Source organism: Astatotilapia calliptera, chromosome 17, assembly GCF_964374335.1.
Source record: "Astatotilapia calliptera chromosome 17, fAstCal68.1, whole genome shotgun sequence".
NCBI classification, from domain to species: domain Eukaryota; kingdom Metazoa; phylum Chordata; class Actinopteri; order Cichliformes; family Cichlidae; genus Astatotilapia; species Astatotilapia calliptera.
The window spans coordinates 9,064,734-9,088,310 of record NC_137438.1 but is presented as its reverse complement, the minus strand read 5'-3'; the positions used below and the strand labels follow the sequence as shown (position 1 = coordinate 9,088,310).

The following is a 23,577-nucleotide window of genomic DNA, read 5'->3' as shown; positions in this document are numbered from 1 at the left end:
GGGAGTGAGAGCCACCGAGCAGCTTTATGACTTTGTCCCTCTCTGGGTGGCACTAAACCTCCAGAGGAGATCTGGAGATGATAATTATTACCAGAGTACCTGCATGAATTTTAACTACCCCCGTCTGTCGATGTCAGCAGTTTCTCTGGCAGCAAAGCCCTTGCACATGCTTACAGTATGTATAATCTGTTGACTTTGACCATAGAGAGCTTTTAGAAACGCTGAAAATCCCCCCCAAAATCTCTCTATATAAAAGTAGTACATGATGCAGGTATTCTTACCACCAAAGAAGAGTTGACTATCTGAGGTGAGAGGAACCGAGATGCTGATGTGAGCGGTGGCTCCTTCATCTTTGTCCACTGTGATGCTTAGATGATCATTTTTGAAGCTCAGCTCCACATAATGCCACTGACCGTCATTCAGACCTGAGCCTGAGACACAAATACACACATACAAAATCCAGAACAGGGTGTGATTGAGTTCAAATCAGGATGTGACCTTGGTTTAATTTTAATTTCAAGTATAAGAAAAATATAAATTACTCCATTTCCATTTTTTACTTGCATACACTTGTTGGCCACTTTGTTAGGTGCACTTTGCCCGCACTGGGTTGGACCTCCTTTGTTTCTCAGAACTTAATTCTTTGCGCCACAAATTCAAAAAGGTTCAAAACTTTCCCTAGAAATTTTGGTCCATATTGACATAACAGCATCAGAGTTGCTGAAAATTTGTCAACTTCACATCCAAGGTGCTTTATTGGATTGAGATCTGGTGACTGTGAAAGCCATTTGATTATACTGAAATCACCGTCTCATTCAAGAAACCAGTTTGACATGACTGTGGTCGTAAAGGGTGGTCATGGCCAACAAAACTCAAGTAGACCATGGTGTTGAAAGCTGCCTTAAATTTGCCAAGAAAATATCCCCCAAACCAATGCAGCAGCAGTCTGAAACACTGATACAAGGCAGGATGGATCCATGCTTTCATGTGGTTTACACTAAAATCTGTTCCTTCCTCTTAATGTTAGAGCAAAAACAGAAACTCATCAGATTCGCAAATATTTTAACTTCTCTGTCCTATTTTGGTGAGTCTGTGCTGATTGTAACCTCGGTTTCCTGTTTTTAGGTCACAGGTTAGCAGCCAGTGTGGTCTTCTGCTGCTGTTGCCCATTTGTAATGAGTGGGTATATGAGTTACTGCTCTTGTCAGCTCGAAGCAGTCTATCCACAGAGTTCTCCTCTGACTTCTGGCATCAACAAAGCATTTTCTGCCAGAGAAGTGCTGCTCACTGGATATCTTTTTCAGACGTTTCTCTGTAAACTTTAGAGATGTGGGAAAATCATGCATGTTTTGCTGGTCTTGCACCAACAACCATGCTACAATCATTAGTGATTAGCTGAGTAGATAGTTGTGTCGTTGAACTGATGTACCTAATGAAGTGACCATTAAGCATACTCTAATGTACCGGTATACGCAAATGAATAGAGAAACATGCAGATCGTGACTGAACCCACCTGCGCTGAGGTCCAGCGAGGATCTGCCTGCTTTACTGATCTGTAGTCGAAGCCTCGCCTGGCTCAGGTATAGGAACACTGTACCATCCTGCTGCGGGAGACCAAAGGTCAAGAGCAGACCTCCCTTGTTCCACGTCCTGAACTGCAGCATCACAGACACTAGCCCTGTTGACCATGATGTAAGGCCAGGCAACTGGAGGAAGCTGTGGGAGTCAGTGAACGTCACAGCCACTGAAACTGGCTCAGCACAAGAAAAGGTCACATTGCCCTGAGAACAGGAGGAGGGAAGAGAGAGAGAAAGAAATGATTGTGAAAGAGATAAAACATGAATATTCATCGACTGCAGAGGCTGACTTGGTTTGACTGGGTGTCACAGAGGTCTCATCAGCACCTCTCTGAAAAAGGACACCTGTATTTCTATATTGATATCAGCTGAACAGCTAAAACGCTGAAGGCTTTCTTTGGAAACCTGAAACAGAGTCAGAAAGGCTTTGCACACACTGCCACATAATCAAATTTCTTAATTACATCGGGAAACTGAAATAATACAACATGAGAAATATAGTTTCATAAACAGCAGTGTGTCCAAATATTCCATGATGAAATTTACCACGTATAAGCTAGTATGGTTCAAGTTTTCTTCTTCTTTTTTTTAACTGCCACTTGTCTCATGCAGCTCTTTTGCTTTGGGCTTTGTAACATCAGAATGTAGATGTGATGACACTGGTGATGATAATGAAGGAGATTATGATGATGCTAATGACGCTGATGATGATGATGATGATGGGTGTAAAAATAGGGAGGATGATGATGCAAATGATGAAAATAATGATGATAACAATAGTAATCATGACAGTGACCATTAGCATAATAATTACCACGATGCAGAAAAGGCAAAGAGGAAGGCTGGGGGAAAAGTCACTAAAAGTCTGTCGTAGGGAATAAAAGTTCACAGCTTGTTCAAACTTTTATCACGGAAGTACTCTAACAGAAGAATGATAAATGCTAAATAATTAATTACTATCATAATAAATTGACAGCCTTGACAGAAGGATAACACAGCTTTACTAGAAAATGCTATCATCACTATAATAAAACACCATTTTTCTATTAAATGATTTTTTTTACAGAAGACTTTTTATTTACTATAAAAATGTCACTTGTTCTTAAGCTACAAATACATAAACTGAAAGTTGCTTTGAACTTGCAGCTAATGTTTGATTTTCAAAGGGAAAAAAATGAACGATTGGCACACTGCAGAACTCCAATTTCTTTATTTAATGCATTTAGTACTTTGTGATGTTTCAAGCATACCTTCCCATCTTTAATCACCTGTGTTAGGTCCAATGACCACGATCACTGACAATAATATACGATCACATCCACGTCTTACATAGGACAAACAACTGATGAATAAATCTTCTATGAATAACACATGGAAGACCAGCGATATGTGGAAGATGTCTATGTCACATTTTTTGGCTCTGTAACAGCTCAACAAGGTGGAGATGATGTGCATGGATTTTTTTCCCCTAATTTTCTAGAGGTGCAGTCTACTGGTGGATGAAAATAGGATCAGCCAGACTGACCTATAAATAATCAGAGTGGTGGAAAAAAAACTCTGATGCAGTGATGCTACCCCTCATATCCATATTAAACCCTAGATATAGGGCTGTGGCTGACTTTTGTAAAAACTTTTTAAAACTTCCCAAAAACAAATCAAACATAAACTCTTAAATTTGCCCGATTACCTTGCTAAAGTGCCCTTCACATACAACGCTTCAATGGCACCGTTGTGCTCTGAAATTTATTATTTTCCTGGTTGGTGAGCACTCGCTGGTGACATGGTGTGACATTTGCATGACCAATAGAAAACATAGAATGGCAGGGAGCGTGCACATAAAATCTACATAAAGACCATTACTAGCTGCAAAAACAGTACATGCAAAGCACAGCAGCCATTCCAATAGCTAACCAGTGCTGACTGCTAATGTGTAGCTGATAAGTGAATTATGTGAATTAATGAAGTACATTTAACTTCTGCACATTGGTTCAATCGATGCAATGGCCCAGTAAATTATTCACTAGAGATGCAATAATGATAGATGTTAACGCATTCTTACAAATAACACACAAAGTGGATCATCACCAAACACAATTTAGAGTAAGAAGAAAGTGTAAAACAATACAACAATAATTATCCATCCATTCACTTTTGCTTATCCTCAGGGTCATAGGGGACGGCTAGAGCCTATCCCGGGCACCACAGGGTGGAAGGCTGGGTACACCCTGGACAGGTCACCAATATGATGCAGGGCTAACACAGAAAGATGGACAACCACATTCACACCTGTGCGAAATTTACTATCACTAATAATCGAATCCCACTAAATGCATGTCTTTGGATTGTGGGAAGAAGCCAGAGTATCTGGAGAGAATCGACAGTGTCATGTGGAGAACGTGTAAACTCCACACAGAAAGGCTTCGACTAGATGGTGGAGTCATTGGACTCAGGACTAATATTGAATGTTTAGTTTTTGCAAGAACTGCAATGCTGAGTCCTTCATGACATTACAAACCTATTAGAAAAGAAGTGATTCCTGAAGATGCATTTTGAAAATACAACTTAGTACACAAAAATGAAGCAATTTCAACGTATGCTCAAAAATCTCTTCTTTTCTCGTAGGTTTGAAATGTCATATAGGACTCAACATTGCAGTTCTTGCAAAACAAAACAAAAAGCTGAAATAAAATATTTAGAATACTTTACAGATATTACAAATGGATTGTGGAGGCAGTCAAGGCACTTGCTGCTAAACGACAGATGAATGTGCCATACACCCTACACAAGCAGAGATGCATGAAGATGAACTGGCAAGTGAACCCCAACACAACAATGAATATTGTACTGAAAGAACAGATGTCTTTGAGCTGGCTTTGGACTTGGACTCAGCTTTTCTCCTTTACGCACACTAAGATGAGGCCATGTTTTTTTTGTTGTTTTTTTTTTACATATTTAACAATGAAAGCTTTGTGTAAAAGAAAGGAGTTACTACACGGTGACATATAGCAGTCATTCTCAATCCTAGACTCCACAAAAACTTTTGCTTTTTTTCTACTAAACTTTTTGAAACTGCGTGTATGCAAAGAGCTGTCCTCAGAATTATTAATATAAACATGCAAAACTTAAATTAATAACATTACAGCTCTAGTTCGGCATCATGAGTGACAAGCAATTAGTAGGCAAAATTGTACCACACTATTACTTTTAGTGCTTGTGGTAAAATTAATTCATAAAATGCTGAAATATAATGACTCACCACTATCGCGACCTGTGAACTGCCGTGTTTGGCCAGGTCTATCAGGTTGATGTCGCTGTACAGCAGGTTCTCAAGGCAGCCATGAAAGTTCCTGTTGGACAGGATGGGTTTCTGCAGTCCGTGGCTCTGGACAGCTGCCACCGTCAGCTGCACAGTAATTTCAAAACACGCTATAATAATATTACCTTCTTCCTCTGAATGACATCAAGGTTGCTGTAAGAGGTTCATTCACAGAGTACGCTGCCTTTTAACGCAGAAAAATAAGCTCAAAAACACCTCTTCATTGCCTCAGTACACTCACACAGTTAAATTATGCACTGAATAGCCCCTTTGAATAACCCTCTCAAGCTGGTTGGCACAGAAAGCTGCCCACCTTCTGCCTTTTCATTCACTAGAAGAACTAATATGACTTGAACGTCCTGTCTGATTTATTCTCACTCTAACTCACTCACGCTGCTGAACAAATGAATATTTCTGCAGGAGTGGATGCGCTTTTGACACGTTTGCTTCAGAATGTGTGTGTGTGTGTGTGTCTGTGTGTTTCCTCTCACCGTGTGAATGTGCCAGTGGCTGAGATCAGCCGGTATTTGAACCTGCAGTGTATTTTTATCTACGGTCAGGTTTAGGTGAGTGCTGAGCCGCTCCAGCTTTACATGGTGCCAGTGCTGGTCATCAAGCAGACTGCCCAGGGAAACGAGAAGTTGACCACCAGAGGATGAACTCACACCTGCAACACAGAGGGAGAGAGGAGCGGGAGAAAAGTTGTCATGTCGGTGCCATGGTACATTTCAGAGAAGAGCAACATCCCCGGCCAACGCAGAAATCCCATTATGCATCTCCTGCTGAGGATCTTAGATTTTTTTTTTCCTGAAGTTTATTACCTCCAACGCACTTGAAGAAGAACATCCATAAAACATTTTTAACAAGGACAAACATCTGTAAAGAAAATAGTCAGTGTTTTTTCCCAGCAAAACACCTATAGGAAGGGATTGTGTTCAATCTATCAAAACAAAAAGCGCCACGGAAAGATTGCTGCATCAGTGGGATATTTTTTAATCTCTGTTTCAAAACAAGAAGCAGGTCACTGAGGTCACCCTCTTTCATTATAGAGCACATTTCTGTATGCTGAGAGGGAGGAGGACAGAGTACGAGAAATGATGATGCTACAAAATGATACCAGGACATAATTAATGACAGACCCAACACCAGTAGGTCTGATAGGTGGATTTATCTTTGGGTCCTCCAATGTGTTGGTTAGGAAACGAGGTTCTGCTGACAGAATGAGCTACAACAAAAGGAGAGATATAAGCCAAGTCATTAATTATGAAAGGTGTTTTCTTCTAGATAGAAAGACAGTTCAAATTACAGAATTCCAACTCCTCATTGTGTGTTTAGGGGTCTGAGGTAGAGCTACGCAAAAGGCTGGTAAATGCTGGAAAATTGGTGGCTGGGAGTTAGAAAGAAGAAACCTTACAAAAAATCTGAAGCCTGCTCCCCAAATCAGTTTGAGGTTTTTAACCACTACTATCATAAACCAAGTAGTTTCTCCAATCTAAAATAACTGTCAGCGATCAACTTGCTGAATAGATCAAACTGTGGGTATCAGTTTCAGGTTTCAACAAGGGAGTACGCTGCATTCAAAGTTTGCATCAGTGACTTCATTTTTTTCTATATTGGCAATGTTACAGAGATATATTAGACTTATCCTAAATTGTCTTTAGTATTGTGCTTTAGCTATGAATCAAAGGTCCAACGACAGTTTTCCCACTACTAACAATCAAATTAAATCAAATTAAAATTAAAATCTGAAAGATAAATCTAACATGGAAGTCACAAAAACTGCAGGTAGTCTAGAGGCAACTTGAGGATAGTTCCTCAAAGCTAGTTGCTCCTATTTATTTCCTGTGCTAAAATGCTCAATTTTGCAATGGAAATAAGCAAAAATAAATAAATGTACGTAAATAAATCTCATCAGTATTTTTTATACGAACCAAAAGTGGATTAAAAGTACACACCGGCTGTTAGCTATCTCATGTTACAGTGCTATGGTTAAATGTATTGTAATTCAGTTTGGTTATGCTAGTATTACTTTATTAATACGTTAGCACTAAGTCGCCTGTGTGTTCTGCTCCTACTGTAGCCTAAAGAGGCACCTTGCTAATGAAGCTAGCTAATGTTAGCTGATGAGTAAACGTTCCAGCTTCTCCAAATATATCCCTACCTCCTAAAAAATGCAGGACTGACTAAAATAGCCAAAAATAGCCAAATCGAGGAAAACAGTATTAAAATTCACAAACCAATAAGTGATCAGTGTCTCTATCTTTTATAACACAGTTTGTGATTACACAAACATTTAAGTGAGTATTCAATGCTAAACAAATAAGTGGCTACACAATGCTCTTAAGTTTAACTGAGATCGTGATTAATGTTAAATAGTATCCAAACTTACTTCCAGTCTGAAACCAACTTTTCAGGGGCTTCAACAATGGAGCTTTGATCAGGACACAACTACCTTAGCTTAGTTTAGCGCAGAGATAGGAACATGGGAAACAGCTAGCTTAGTTCCATCGACAGAAGCCTGTCTTCCTCTTGCATCCAGTACTTATGCTGAGGATAAACAAGTAGTTTAAGAGAAAACAATAATAGAAACACTTCACTTCCATTAATGAATCTCTTTCTGACTCTCTGTCAGTCTTGATTCCCTTATTCCTCTTCTCCTTGCCTGCAAGTTTAATAGGAAGCTGAGAGAAAGAAGGTTCAATTTAAGAGAACCGTAACCGTGCCAGCATTTAAAATACAACTTCACTGCAAAGCTAACACACATTCTCAAAACCAATTCTTAGTTTTAGTCACAGTTACGAGGAATTTCATACCATACAGAAAGAAAAGGAGCAAGACATCCATGGCAAGAATTTGACTATGAGTGGGTTTCAGATTTGTTGATTTCATGTATTTGCATCTTTGTGTATGAGAATGGTAGGACACACAGTCTTACCAATGGTGTCAAACCATTTCACAGATCAATGGCTTTGAAAAAGATCAAGATTAATTTAATTATCATTATTCTACATAAGGTTGCACAACAAAATTGCAGATGCAGTACCCTCTATGAAAAATCCAAAATGAATTGAGTATTGCATAAACGGCCTTGGTTATATCAAGATACAACATGTTTTGGGTCTGTTCTTTTCTCTTGTTATCTTGTCTTGAAAACAACATGGGATACATTTTTATAAGTTATTACCCACCTATTTATATTAGGGTTATATAATCTGGTTATATTATATATAATTAATGGCTGTGGCTGTTTTGAATGACAATTTGTGTTATTTTTTATCAAAATATGATTCTGTTCATCTGGACGTAGTGTTTTCAGTGCGAGAAACGATGAGTGACGAAACGTTTCTCGCACTGAAAACGCTACGTCCAGATGAACAGAATCAACTTTTGGAGATTTACTTACCTGGATGATTGAGAATGCATCAAGATGTTTTACCAAAATACTTCAGTTTTTCCAGTAAATACAGTATCTTTTTCAATAGCACAAATTGGCGTCCCATTTGCTGTCAGAGAGAATTAAGTATCAAACGTATAGATGATGTCAAAGTGGCTATGTCCATTTTAATGTACAGTCTAAAGGTAAAACGCTTTACCACACTGGCAACAACTTGCATTTGTTTACAAAAAACCTCAATTAAGAGATCACTAAGATCCTGAGGGGAACATAAAAGTGTTTAACTGTTTTTTTAAAAACCTACTAAACAGAAAACATGAAAGCAACAACATCAAGATCAAAGTGCTAGATAGTCCCTTGTAGACACAGAGTAGTAGATAATTATAGCATAGGTTGGCATTTATACCCCAAAGATGCTATTCCTATTCTTTTTTGAATTCTTTGTCAGAGACATACTTTGTCTCTCTAGACAAAGTATGTCTTCTTTTGAAACATTCATTTTAGCTTACCATAAATTTAAATGAACCAAATCAGTCCTATAGTAAGTGTGAAAGGCAAGAAGTTATAGCAATATTTACCATCCACAGTAAATTAATATTTAGAAAGAGTCCTCCATTTGTTCTCCTTTTTTTCTGCCACAAATCTCTTTCACTTCCCAGTGTCTTCAAAGGCAAACAAGACGGCAGTCATTTACATTTTTACATTTGCCTTTAAACAATGAACTATGAGGGTTTTTTTTAAATTGTTTTAAATTCTATTTTAAAGATGCATTCTTTATTTTTACCGCACCAAAAAATTCAGTAGTAAGAAACCTATCATACAGCAGGGGAGTGCAGTAAGAGGTTTCTTTCCATTTTCTGGCTCCTCTGGGACTCTTGGGAGGCAGCATACAAAACGAGTAAATCGCTGTAGACAAAGTGGAATTGAGTAAGCAAATGCAACAGCAATCACCGCAGTTCATTGTCTTCTATTTTCTCTGCCAATTGGCACACTTTGTCCAAAGACATTCATCTCATTTCAGCGGCGCTGTTCAGATGCCTGGGGGGAAGATCTAGTTGTAGCTTTTGCTGCTCCGTACAATGAGCAAAATGCTGATTGTGGCAAAGTCGTGCTACTGTAAACCCTGAAATATTCCATTTAGTATGCCAGAGACCAGACAGTGAACACAGCATGTCCTCACTGCTGAGAATACGGAGAGAAGAAAGCCTTTCACTTAACATGCAGCCTGCCCCGCATGGATCTCTGATGCCATCCTAATTTCGTCAGTGATACTTAACACCATTTGTCCAAAAGGCACTGGAGCCCTCAGCGCATTTACTGCTGTGTATTACAGTTTTCCAATGGCAGTTCAGAATTGAAGTGAATTATGAAGCAGCAGGCTACATTACAGCAAACTGACATTTTGATAAATGTAAAGCATAGAGGAAATGAGATGGTTTTGGATAGCGGACATAAATCTTAATGAGCCAGTCAATTTATTCCAACTGCTTGGACAGCCACAGGCACACAGAGAGGGTCTAAGTGTCTCACTGCATGTGTTTGTTTGACTGTCTGTCTCCTTGGTCACTGTCTATTGGTCTGTCTGTTATTCCTGTCTTTGTGTTTCCATTCAGACGTGTACTTATGCTAATGGATGTTGCTCACTAATTAATGAAAACACTTGCAACCTTATAAGCTGTACATTTACCCAGTTCACAGTGTTCACAGCCACCTCTCTGTCTCAGCCAGCTTGCTGTTCTCGTGAAGTGACATGAATCACCGTTAAAGAGAGGACCGGGACTGACAGGATCAGGCCGGCAAAAGGGAGAGATAACTGTGAAAAGCTTCAGAGAGTCTCGCACATTCTTCAGTGTTTAGATAATGGATCTAAACCTTCTGCTATTATCTATTAGCTCTGTTAGTTTGATCTTCTCTTGTCTTCCAATAGCTGACTGTGGAGGAGCATGCTGTGGCTCAGGGTGGATGCTCCAAGCTATTGATCTAAATTACACTGTCTGTAGACTCCAAGCTCCTTGGAGATTCGGAGGGAGGAAGAAGACAAAAGATGAATACCATGCAATTGTTAAAGGTAAATAATTCAATCTGAAAAAAGAACTAGCAGAGGCAGAATTTGGATCACATATGAAAAAGGCTTTGATAAATAAACATAAATATTTTTTTCAATAGCAAAAAAACAATAGGGTAGGGATTGACAGAGAGGCAGGGCAATAAAGAGAGCGTGCAGTGTCAGTGCTGTGACTGGGGCGAAGTACGATTTTTAGGATAATCTCAATTTAGCTCAATATAATCTCTGCACCGTTACAACAATCCTGTGTTTACTGTCGTTCCCAGCCAAGTTCGTTGAGCACTTTGCTGACTATCGGACTGAGCCTAGCAGGGATGTGACAGGCGTCACTCAGGGAGCTGATGTCAGACTGACAGCTTTTGCAGATGACGCCTCTTTCCAGCTGACATATACTAGACAATACCACCAGGGAAATAAACTGCTTCCACCCAGTCATAATGGGAATTGGACAATATTCTGCTTTTTATTTCAAGAATGCAGAAAGGGGAGGGTGAGACTAGGGTGAGGGGATGTAAAGAAGTAGAGAGAGGCCTGGAGTTGGAAACAGCAAATTTAGGCTTTCACAAAATCTTAGAAAAATAGCTGAGGGAATCTGGGATTTTCAGCGTGTGTGTGTGTGTGTGTGTGTGTGTGTGTGTGTGTGTGTGTGTGTGTCTGCATGGCAAAGGTCCCTTGTTCAAACATTAATATAACACTAAAATGCAGTTGAATTATGTCTTCTCTTGAAATGCTTTTTATGGTTAAGTAAATGGATGATGCAGGAAGTCTGACAATTGTGAAACGTGAACTGAATGGTACAGCATGTATTGTATTCAGGTTTTGTTGTCATATGATCACTAAACATATGATGTTGACTTGTCTGTCATTTCGAACATGTGCCCCTGTAGGGTAAGTTTAATAAAGCCCCATCTCTCAGGCCTAGTGACACTCAGTGCCCCCTCCTGGCAGCTACTGTGCACTAAAGCAAAACATATATTTCCTACCTGCAAACACCTGGCTTTGGTTGCTGGCAGACTGCTACGTGTCACTTGTAGTATGCATGAAAGAAACTGACTAGTTGACATGTGTTTTCCAAGTTACAGTGAAACTGTGGAAAATGCAACACAGCTAGAAAACTGAAATTGTTAGCCTTCAAAGTAAAAGTTGAGCCATTGCTGCGCCATTGAAGCACACTTTTACTTTGAAGGTAGTGTTTGCAGACAAGTCTGTGTCTTCCATGCAAACTACAGACATCCATGGCAACCTGTTAATGGCCAAAGCAACTGTAAGGATGTTTTTTTGCACAGCAACCTCTTTGCATCTGATTTCACCAGGAACTGTCATAAACCCAAGGAACCACTTGCCAACCAGTTTGGAGGACTTATTTCTCCATAGAGCACATATTTCGTATCACATCCAATCTGGTGGACAATCTTCAAGCAATATATGCATGGAGCAAACTCAGCTTTGCTTATAGTGATGGTCAAAATATTCAGTTTTCCACAAATCAAAACATGGCAGGAATTGTGGGAAATTCGGTGCTTATAGTGCATCTAAGAAGGTTTTGATCGATTATTAGTTCTAACAGCCGGATGCTCTCTGTTGCATCATACTCCTACTTGACCTTCTGGTGTGTGCTACCATTAGTTCATCAATGCTCTAACCTAATCTTTCTTTGAATTCTCCTTTCACCCACACAAAGAGCAGGTACCGAGTCTCACTCAGTTTTTCAGCAACCAAACAACTAGTCTGCAAAATTTCAACTATACTGCATGCCCCCTGTTTTGGGATAAGAGAATACTGTGATTAATGAAAAGTACAGTGACTAAGTGGTGCTTTTTATTTATTTATTTATTTATTTGTTCATTTATTGCTACATCAAAGAAAGTTTAACTTTAGATCAAATTATTGCTTTGTTATAAATATAACCACACAATCTTACATCACAGAAATAAATAAATAAATAAATAAACACATAAAACTAATTTCTATGATTAATTATCTGCAGTTTCACTTTTGGAATATAACTTCATTTAGGACCACAAAATATGGTTTTCTGAGGGAAAGTGATATATTCTCAGGAAGCTGCACTTTTAATTTCAGCTGTAACTGAAAGGAAGGCCTGGCTGATGAGCAGAGCAGCAGAGTACTCCAGCAGCCAGATGGCACGGTTGATGAGAGCTTTGCCATATGGTGATAATACGACAGGCTGGCAGTCCAACAGCACCTCAGGTTTAACCTTGTTTACGCCAGATACGCACACACGATGTCTCGCCTTGCACCTTGGGTCATGTTTTCTATTTTCCTGTCATTCATCATGGTTTCCTATTTTATTTTAATACACGTGTTTTAGGCACTTCAGTGTTGTGTCATCTCCACCATCATGAGTGTCATCTGTGCCTCATTGTGCCATTCCCAGAGTTTATTTAATATGGTTGTACCTCTCTTTCTGTGCCAGACTGTATTGTGTGCTCCAGCCTCTAGTTCCCAGTGTACATTTTTAGGGAATTTGACTTCCCAGATTCCCTGTACTGCCATGGCCTGGTCCCTGTCAGCGGCTGAGTGATTACCAAACTTTTTTGTTAAAGTGAAGAGTGTTTATTTTATTTTTTATTTTTTTTACTTTTAATTCTATCTCTCTAAGTTGTGCTTTTGAGTCCTGTGTCTGTAGCTTCATGGTCATCACAACATTTTACCTTCATTAGCTTCCACACAGGCAGTGGGTTATGTTATGCTAACCCACTGTGCTCCACAGTGTTCATCCTTGACACATGTTTATAGCATCCATCATATATTATAGATTAAAAGAGAGAGATGAGGATGTCAAGCTGGGAGAGAAACGGCCAGAAAGTGAGACCCCCCACTAGATAGAGGCGAAGAATCTGGGAATAGCTAAGAATCAGTGAGACAAACAAGACAAGAAAAGAACAAAGCTAAACACAAGTTCCTTCTTGACAGTCAATCACCAACATTCTGATTGACTGTATCTGCCAGATATGTACAAATCCAGATAACAACAGTAGGGACGCTGTGTAAACAAATGTAAATAAAGAATTGATTTGCAAATGTCACAGACCCATATTTTAATCACAATAGATTAAATATAGGACATATCAGATGTATCCTTTTTTTTTTAAAAAAAGTATTTCTTCATTTTGAACAACACGTTAAAAAAGTTGGGAAAGGGCCATGTTTCCCACTGTGTAGGATGCCGTGTTCTTCTAACAACATCTGGAAACGGAGGAGACTGACTGCTGGATTCCTGTGAGAGGAATGTTGTCCTAATCTTGTCTGATAGAGGGTTCAAGCTGCTCAAAAGTCCTGGATGTTCTTCGTGGCATTTTTTTTGTTTGTTCGTTTGTTTGTTTCGTGATGTATCAGATGTTTTCAGTTCATGAAAGGTCTGGACTACAGGTCAGGTTAGCTCCCAGACTTCCATTATGAAGCCGTGCTGCTGTAATAGATGCAGTGTGAGGTTTAGGAATCCTGCTGAAATGTGCAAGATTTTCCCTGAAAAGGTATTGTCTGGATGGGATAGTAGCATGTGTGCATTTTAATTCAGCTTTGGCCCAGAGAGATTGGGGACCTTTCTGGATACTGTTCAGTAGTGATGGGATTTCCGGCTCTTTTTAGAGATCCGGCTCTTTCGGTTCTGCTCACTAAAAAGAGGCTCCGAACCGGCTCTTCAGGTTGTTTTGTTGCTTTAATTAATTTATGATTAACAATAATATAAAATTATGCACAAAAGGAATTACTAATTTTAAAAAAGTGGTTTTATTTATATATGTTTATATATAAATATATGCGGTGGCCCCTAGAGACAAAACATGTACAATCTCCAAAACACATTTCTAGCATGAACTAAACTTCCAAAGCAGAGCTACTAGATCACTTAAATTACACAATTGAAAGCATGTGTGTATTGTTTGTGTATTTATACACAGGCACTCATATATATTCAAATAATTTAAAAAAAAGTTCATTTACCTGTTACTATCACACACCAAATCTGGTCGTTGGTACTTGCTGGCTTGTGTAGCCACAAGATAACAAAAGCTCAACACTGCGCCCAGCATCCTGGAGCACTTCTGTTGTCTTTTGTACGTGTTTTGAGTTTTTATGTGCTTCTGAGTTTTTATGTGCTTCGGAGTTTGTACATGTTTTTACGTGTTTTGGAGTTTGTACTCACAACAGAGGACACACTCTGGACCTGGTCATCACCCATGGGCTGTCCACCAGCGTGTCCTCTGTTGTTGACTTGGCTGTCTCTGACCACTACTGTGTGTTTTTTAACATCACCGGTTTTATTCAGCGGGAGACCTCGGTGCGAACTGTGAGGAGGCGCTATCTAACCTCTGAAGTGGCTGCAAATTTTACCAGGGTTTTAGACGAATGCCCCCCTGTGATTTTACCTGCATCCTGCGATTTGATTTTTAGTTATTTCAACAGCAAACTGAAGAAAAGCCTTGACTCCGTTGCTCCACTCACCACCAAAAAGATTAACGTAAAACATGCATCACCCTGGAGAAACGAAGAAGTCAAAAAACTCAAAAGAAATTGCAGGGCAGCAGAAAGGAGATGGAGGAAAAATAAAAATAATATCAACCATCAAATATTTTGCGAGCAACTTAAAGTGTACAATAATACATTAAGGAAGTCAAGAAATTCATACTTCGCCAAAATAATCAGTATTAACAAAAATAATCCCAAGGTCCTCTTTTCCACCATAGATCATTTATTTAACCCTGATTTTAAAAGCTCCCAAAGAACCCCCACAGACTCGCTCTGTGAGCAGTTTGCAGACCACTTCAGGGGAAAGATCAGCGCCATCAGATCTGATATTTTATCTAATCGCGATATGATTGTAAACACATCTGAGGGCTCGATTGTACCTGAGGAGACACTGGACAGCTTTGTCCTGGTTAATGCTGAGAACTTTCAGAAGGTTTTCTCCACAGTGAGACCCACCACATGTCTTTTAGATCCAATTCCTTCTTCACTCTTTAAAACACTTTATGGATTTTTTGAGGCTGAGCTTTTATGCATGATGAATTGCTCTCTTCAGTTGGGTGTCTTCCCTGCTGCCTTTAAAACGGCGGTGGTGAGGCCCCTTCTGAAGAAGAGCAATTTGGATTGTAATGATTTTAATAACTACAGACCTGTATCCAACTTACCATTTTTAAGTAAAGTCTTAGAAAAACTTGTTTTTACTCAGATTACTGATTTTCTCAATGATAGACAGATCCTGGAGATATTCCAGTCTGGATTTAGGGTGAACCACAGCACAGAGACGGCTCTCCTAAAGGTTTTAAATGATCTTAGATGTAACTGGGACTCCCAAAAGCTCTCAGTCCTGGTGCTACTGGATCTAAGCGCAGCCTTTGATACAGTAGACCACGCTATTCTTTTAAACAGACTGAAACACATGGTGGGCCTCTCTGGTGCTGTACACAGCTGGTTCACTTCATATCTCTCTGACAGAACTTTTATGGTGAGTATGGATACATGCTCCTCTAAGATCCATGAAATGACATGTGGTGTGCCTCAAGGGTCGGTTCTAGGCCCTGTACTTTTTAATTTGTATATGCTCCCTCTCGGCGGTGTCATCAGGAGGCATGGAGTGAACTTCCACAGTTACGCTGATGACACGCAGCTGTACATCTCCGTGTCTCCTGATGACACCAGACAAATGGATGCCCTCTTTAACTGTATCTTGGATATAAGATCTTGGATGGCAGAAAACTTTTTACAACTTAACCAGGACAAAACTGAAGTTTTAATTGTCGGTCCTGAGGCTCAGAGAGAGAAACTCTTGTCTAAATTAGAGGCATTTTCACTATGTCCTTCGCTACAAGTGAAAAACCTGGGTGTTATTTTTGACTCTGAGCTTGGTTTTATCCCACATGTTAAACATGTAACTAAAATTGGATTTTATCATCTAAAAAATATAGCCAGAGTCCGCCCTATTCTCTCTCGGGCCAACACGGAGATGCTGATGCATGCTTTTATTACCAGTCGCATTGATTACTGTAATGCCCTGCTCTCTGGTCTTCCTAAGAAGAATATTTCAACTTTACAACTCTTGCAAAACTCGGCAGCTCGTGTGCTGACGAAGACCAGAGGGCGGGCCCACATTACACCGGTTTTAGAATCGCTGCACTGGCTCCCCGTGTGTTTCAGGATCTATTTTAAAGTTCTTTTATTGGTTTTTAAATGTCTTAATGGTCTTGGGCCTTCTTATCTCTCAGATCTGCTTTTACCATACGAACCCTCGCGGACCCTGAGGTCCTCTGGTACTGGCCTTTTGATTGTCCCTAAAGTCAGGACACATACTCACGGAGAGGCAGCGTTTCAGTGGTATGGTCCTCGTCTGTGGAACAGCCTGCCGGAGGAGCTCAGGGCCGCAGAGAACGTACATGTTTTTAAGAACAGGCTCAAGACCCACCTTTTTAATTTAGCTTTTACTTAGCGTTTATTTATTTTTTATGCTTATTTATTCTATCCTGTTATTCTATTATTAATTTAGGATTTACCTAATATTTGTTTGATTTTATTCTTATTCATTTTTTAATCTTCTTATTCTATTTATATTTATATTTATATTGTATCCTGTTCTTATTTATTTTATCATTTTACCCTATATATATTGTATTGCGTCATATCTCCAGTGTTTCCTCGGAAGGCGCTCTCTGCACCGGGGCTGTTATTGACCGTGGCTGCTGGGTCTCTGGGGTCCTCTCAGCCTGGTTGGGGGGCTCCTTGGCCTCCCTCCTGCTGTGTGCCCAGCCTGGAGGCTGCGGTCTGTGACCGGCTCCCGGTGCAGACGGCTCCCTGTTATAGTGTTTCCTCACTTGGCTCATGCGAGCCCAGCCCAATTTTTACTCTTTAAGTGTGCGCGTGTGTGTATGTGTGTGTGGGTGGGGGGATATATGTGTATTGAGAGTGTGGGGAGTGAGTTGGAGGGTGGGGTGGGCTGCTTTTAACTATGTAAAGCACTTTGTGCTACATTTTCTCTGTATGAAAAGTGCTTTATAAATGAAGATTGATTGATTGATTGATTGATTGTAGGTGTTTTTACGTGTTTTGGAGTTTGTACATGCTTCAGAGTTCGTACGTGATTTGAAGTTTATATGTGCTTTGTCTCTAGGGGCCACCGTAAATATACTTTTATTTATTCACTCCACATAAAATGTAATAAATAAATCATATAATACAAAAATCAACTATTCACATTTCAACTTTTAACCATTTAAATTTTCAGCTGTTTCCTTTTACAAATTTAAAGTGAAAACAACACAAAACACTGCAAACCACAACACAATTAAATATAAATTATAATATGAAAACAAAAAGAACATGCATATTCTCTGTCATATGGACCTGCATGAATAAACTTTCTGAATCCTTTATCATCTGCAACCGAAAATAGTTGTGGATGATTACTATACCTTTCTAATGTGATGTTGTTGTCCCTGGCTCTCTTTCTCTCTCTCTGGCTCTGTTCCTGTGCTACTGAGTGTAACTACCGCCCCTCCCCCCTCTGCCCAGCGTAAAGCACAAGGCTCGCGTGCAGAGTGAAGCGGAAAAAAAGTGCAAGAGAGAGAGAGAGAGAGAAAGAAGAAAAAAAAACCCACGTGACGGCTCGCGATAAGGAGCCGGCTCGCATCGTTCATGTCAAAGAGTCGGCTCTAAGAGCCATTTCGTTCGCGAACGACCCATCACTACTGTTCAGGCAGTGGCTTCTTCTTTGAATGATAAAGCTTTAACCTGTACCTGTGGACAGCACAGTAACCAGTGTTCAGAGACAATGAATTTTGGAAGTCTTCCCAAGCTGTGCAGTGATTTCCATAACAATATCATGCCTGTTTTTAATATGGTGCCCTAGAAGCCCCAAAGATCACATGCATCCAATATTGATTTTGTGTCCTTTCCTTTGCACACAGAGATTTCTCCAGATTTTTTGAATATTTTTATGATGTTATGTACTGTACATGATGACATATTCATAGTCAATTTTATGTTGATGAGCATTATTGTGAAATACACAATTTACAGATTAGTGATCCTCTGCCCATCTTACCTTATGAGAAACTCTGCCTTACTAAGATGCTCTTTTTATGCACAGTCATGTTACTGATCAGTTGCCAGTTATTTTAATTAGTTGCTATGAAATTCAAAATAAGCTAATATTTATTGGAAAACAATTAATATGGTTTTATGTTCTACAGTGAATAAAATATGGCTTTTGAGATTTTCAAATGACTGCATTCTGTTTTCATTTACATTTTACAAAGCATCCCAACTTTTTCAGAGTTAGACATATAGCACTCTTTCTAATTAGCTTGAGACATATGGATAAACAAACAAGCACTGTAGTGAGCTAAAAGGCATATGTAGAAAGAACCATAATTCCCCTGAGTTTCATCAAAATTGAATCAGAGGTATTTCCCAAAATTGTTTCTGACAAACATGCAAGTGAACCAGCAGATGGGTTGAGAGTGACTTCAAGCTTGTTCCATTTCATTATAGGAACAAAACATGCAAGATATTAAATTTGCTATACACAGAAGGGATTTTGGAAGCTCTGGACCCTGAGTGAGTGCATAATTATGCTGTACAGTTTGCGTGTTTAGCTGACATTTACTCGCAGAACTAAACAATGAAAGAAAAATAAATGAACAGATGAGTGGAGCTGCAGAGTTTGCCAGTGCAGTTGGCTCAAGGAACTTCCAAAATATTGAATTCAATTCAAACATCGGAAGTTTCACTCACTCTCCAGCACAGAGTTTCAGTCATTGTCCTCAGGAAGTCGATCACTGCTGATTTGGTCCTTCCAAAAACATTACCATGTTCAGTTGGTGTGAATATGTTGCTTGCAAACTGTTTGAGGAGTGCAAAATAGTCCCTGATTATATAGTATGACAACATGACAATCAGGCACACTATTAAGATCAAAACACACGTCATCACAGCAGACAAAGTCCCTCTGACAGGTACGGTTTTTCCCAAAAGGGTAAATCTTAACAAGTAATTTGTTAAATCAGTTGGACTGCCCTAAAGCGTACCCTCCTTTATGTCTTTCTGGACACTAATAGGACCCTTACAGGTTAGAAGTCAAATTTATACCATCAGTACATCCAGTGGGAAGCTGAGGGGTCACACTATATACACACACACACACACATATATATATATGTAAATTACAAACATTCAGCAGTAACAGATGGACAACACAGACTCGGGGAAAATACCTACAGAAGGACTCGTGCTGGGGTTTAAACTAATGTTGTCACAGGAGGCTTCTTAGAGAGCTTAGCAGCTAATGCTAGTGCTAGTCCTTTGGGACCACAGACTTTCTGTATATGTGATGCTACCGCTGCCTGTTCAAATGATGGAAAATGTATGTTTTACATCTCTGCTGGCAGTGCCATTGTCACACCTTTCCAACAATGTGTGTCTCAGCATGACAAGCTACACATGCATAAAAGACCTGATTTAAACAGAGTGAATATATTTATCTTGCACAACCAATTAGGCAATATCACTATAAACTGCAATTTCGCAGAATGATTCAGCATTATTGGGGTTATGTTTATCATGTAAGAAAACACAACAAAGCATTAATTTATGTCTGTAGCTCTTTGAGACCGGTGTCCTACCCTGTAGGTGGTAGAGTAGCAGCTTTCCTTTCTCGAGCACCAACGTGAGGCTGTGATCTCGCTGTCCCTCTGCATGGAGCAGTGTCCCAGAATTCTTCAGGGTTTTAAACTTCAAAGAAATAGTCTCCATCACAGTCCAGCTTGCCCTCACACTCAGTCTGTAGACCAGGCTACTTCTGCTCCCATCAAAGCTTGCCACGCTAGAAGCTACAGAACAAAATTAAGTGGGAGAGGGAAAAGTTTTATTCTTTACATTTCATTCATTTTAAATAACATACTAGCACCAAATACTAACACAACTGTGCAAACTCTGTCTTTGCCACCATTTTTCTAACATCATGAATTTCACAGAATTGTAAGATATTTCTAGACAGATTTGGATCTCTTGGTGAAATTATTTACTCAGCAAGCACATTTAACTCCATTAACATCACTTTTCCATATGATTTAGCCCAGAGTTGACCATTCCTTTTGGTGCTATGTTCAATGCTATGTTCGATTTGTGAAACTTCTTTAGTATATTTTAAAATAAAGAGGCGATTGCGATTGATCAGTAGGCTTCACTAGTTGAATTTAAGCCCTGTTGTCACAGAAGTACAGTTTTACAAACCATAGCTTTATTATAGGTAGGGTACAACACAAAGTAACAGGGCTGACATTTAGTTAAGTCAGTTACAAAGAAGCAAAGCTTGCTGTGCTGCTGCTGCCTTGAAATGCTTGGATTGCTTGAAGGCATTTTGCATGTACATTTCTATTGTTTCAATTCGTATTGCACTCTGTATTAAAACCATGTGTTCTCTGTACATCTCACACACAACACCCAATAATTCTAGTGCATGGCTTAGTGTTTGAATAGCACTGCTTATTTTTCTAAGAACTAATGGTTTCTAAATTGACTGCAAAAGGTTTGTATGACTCACATCACACACCAGAGCAAAATCAAACCAAAGCCTATGTGTGTGGGAGTATTTTAAATCTATTTTTCTAAAAAAACAATGAACAATCCTGTTCTGTATATAATGCTACAGGATTAATATAACTTTCAAGGTGTTCCAGGGACCATTTCTTATTTTTCCGCACCACATTTAAACACCATAATCCAAATTTGATAGAGATAATCTGTGTAGATTTAATCCAACAAATCAAGATTTTAATTAATTGACTAAAGTTTGACTTTACATTCTAAGATACAAAACTAGCTGCTAGCAAAATACTTGTAATACAATAACAAGCCAAAACTGCCATTTGTAATATTTTAAAACAAGACACTTTTAATGCCACAACACATTTACATTTTTAGCATTCAAAATGAGTTGAAGCCAGTCGGGCATTAAAGACTTCAAGACAGGCAATCAAGACCAACTAACTGTTGATAACATAATTATATGTTACTTAAGGTCAAAATATTCTATGATAAAATAAACATTGGATATATTTATAATTGCTATAACATAACACTTAATTCACAGTTACTTACTATATCGACATCCATATATTTCCAGTCTGAGGCCAATCCTCCCACTGGGGTTCCAGTCCAGTGGGATTAAACGAAGAAAGCGAGCTATGACCGGCTGCTCCAGTTTGTACTGGACTACAGTGTCAGCATTACTGTTACCTGGAAAAGCCTGCAACAATACAGTTACATGTTTGTTACAGTTACCGTTTTCTTCATTCTTACACTCTGTCTCAGTCAGCTGATTGCTGCAACAACAATGTAATAATGTAATAATGATGTAATAGCAATAACAAACACTAAAGGGTGATGCCTCTATCAGGAAAGCAGATAGATATGCTTCTCATCAAGTGTTCATAATGGTGACTAAAAGCTAGATAGGACCATTATACATTGAAAGTTTTACATATTCGAGGGCTGAAAATCTCTTTGTCAGTGGAAAGAAAAAGTCTCCCAAACCTCCTCTGCCCTGAGACCATCTTCATTTTCAAACTCTGAACTCACCGAAGCCATTGATCCTAAGTAATGATAATGTCTCTCCCTCTCCCTCATCTCTGTCCAGTGATCAATAACTTGGACCTATTCTGTCTCCGTAGCAAGCCTCTCTTTAAAAGACTAATGGCTTCTATTTTTCCCAATCAGCTGCCTGTGGGAATCCAGCAGGGCTCACACACACAGAGAAACACCTGCAATAATATGTGTAAGAAGAAAACAAGAAGAACAAGCTGCATATACGGTATAGAGTAGGTGTCCATGTGTTCCTGTGCATGTCATTTGCTTGTGTCCTATCTGGAGCGCTTGTGTGATGCTACCTGTGTGTTTGTGTGAGAAACTCAGCTGAGGGTGTACCGATGTAACTGTGTGAGAGAAATTGGCTTCTCTGGCACTGCATAATTGTGATCTCAGTGCCGTCTTCAAGGGCTGAGCCGGCTGGCCAGCAGAGCGTTAAGCTCAACAAATGGCTCTGTTTCCTGCTGAGGAGAGCAGCATCTCATTTACTTGCCTGAGCATCTTTTGAAATATGAGTAGCCTCTGACAAGCCTTCAGTCAAGGAGAGAGGAATGGCTAGAGAATGAGTCGAAGAAGAGGATGAGAGGGCATGACAAAGGAATTGCAGAGGAACTGTGCCTGGCGTAGTTGGTACCACCAAGACAATATAAAAATACTGAATTATGCAATTATGCAATAAAGTCTTTCATTAAAAGGAGCTACAAGAAAAGAACGTTTGGAATCGGCAGTATAATAATGTTGGCAGACACGTTATTCAAGTGACATGTCAGTCAACATAGGAATTTCACTGCATAGCTGCCCACAGTGAAGCTAGATTATTCACTATTAAATAGGGTGTTTGCTGAAATATACTTGTTGCCATGCTAATGACTTTTGCTCCTTAGGAAGTTCTGAGGAGAGTTGCCAGCTTTGTTAACCTCATTTACTCCTCTTTACTTTATCAGGGAGGTAAATTATCATAAGTGGGCTTTAAAAAAAAACTTCTAAATGACGCACTGACTTTTAAATCTCAACCAAACCTTGTGCCTGCCACCCTATGGGCCAAAATCAGATATACCTCTTATGGTGGTCTGGTTTTCCAGCAATGTTTGGATCGCATCCCAGAAGCATGTTTGTGGCACAGGAAATCCTGGGGATGCTGAGGGATGCCTTCATAGTGCATAACTCCTTAAAGGTCGAATTTAATGACAAGTATTGTCTTGGTCATGCTTCTGACATGATGTGCTTTCTTTAGGATTTGAGATTGCTGTTTGGTATCTGGGTTGAAGCCAGAGATATACTGTACAGTGGGGGTAACAATTCTTTGATCACTTGCTGAACTTGTAAGTTTGCTTACTTCTAAAGGAATGAACAGTCTCTTTGGTAGTTTCATAATGGAGAGAGACAGAATATCAGTGAAAAAACCTAGAAATAAAACACATTACATGAAAGTTCTAATTTGATTTTTATGTCACCGAAAATGTCATCTCTCTCTGGAGATTTTCTAGCTGACTGAAGTCTGAAGACTGGCTGGGCCACTCCATGAGCTTAATGTGCTTCTCCTTTAGCAACTCCTTTGTTGCAGAATGATGGGGAAGGATAGGTCATGATCATGGATGGAAGACCCGCCCACAACAAGTTAGTG

The 23,577-nt window shown here is 39.4% G+C and overlaps 1 protein-coding gene across 4 annotated transcripts in view; it reads right to left on the bottom strand.

The window, feature by feature from the left end:
• The window catches only part of LOC113008869 (contactin-associated protein-like 4), a 113,857-nt gene that overhangs the window by 45,569 nt on the left and 44,711 nt on the right, over positions 1–23,577 (bottom strand). For all 4 annotated transcript variants that reach the window (XM_080291438.1, XM_080291440.1, XM_026146730.2 and 1 more), the window contains 6 exons: positions 21,468–21,615; positions 19,991–20,197; positions 5,385–5,560; positions 4,834–4,980; positions 1,514–1,781; positions 282–431 (listed from right to left, as the gene is read on the bottom strand). In XM_080291438.1, coding sequence (XP_080147564.1) covers positions 282–431; positions 1,514–1,781; positions 4,834–4,980; positions 5,385–5,560; positions 19,991–20,197; positions 21,468–21,615 — 1,096 coding nt within the window. The remainder of the gene's footprint in view (positions 1–281; positions 432–1,513; positions 1,782–4,833; positions 4,981–5,384; positions 5,561–19,990; positions 20,198–21,467; positions 21,616–23,577) is intronic.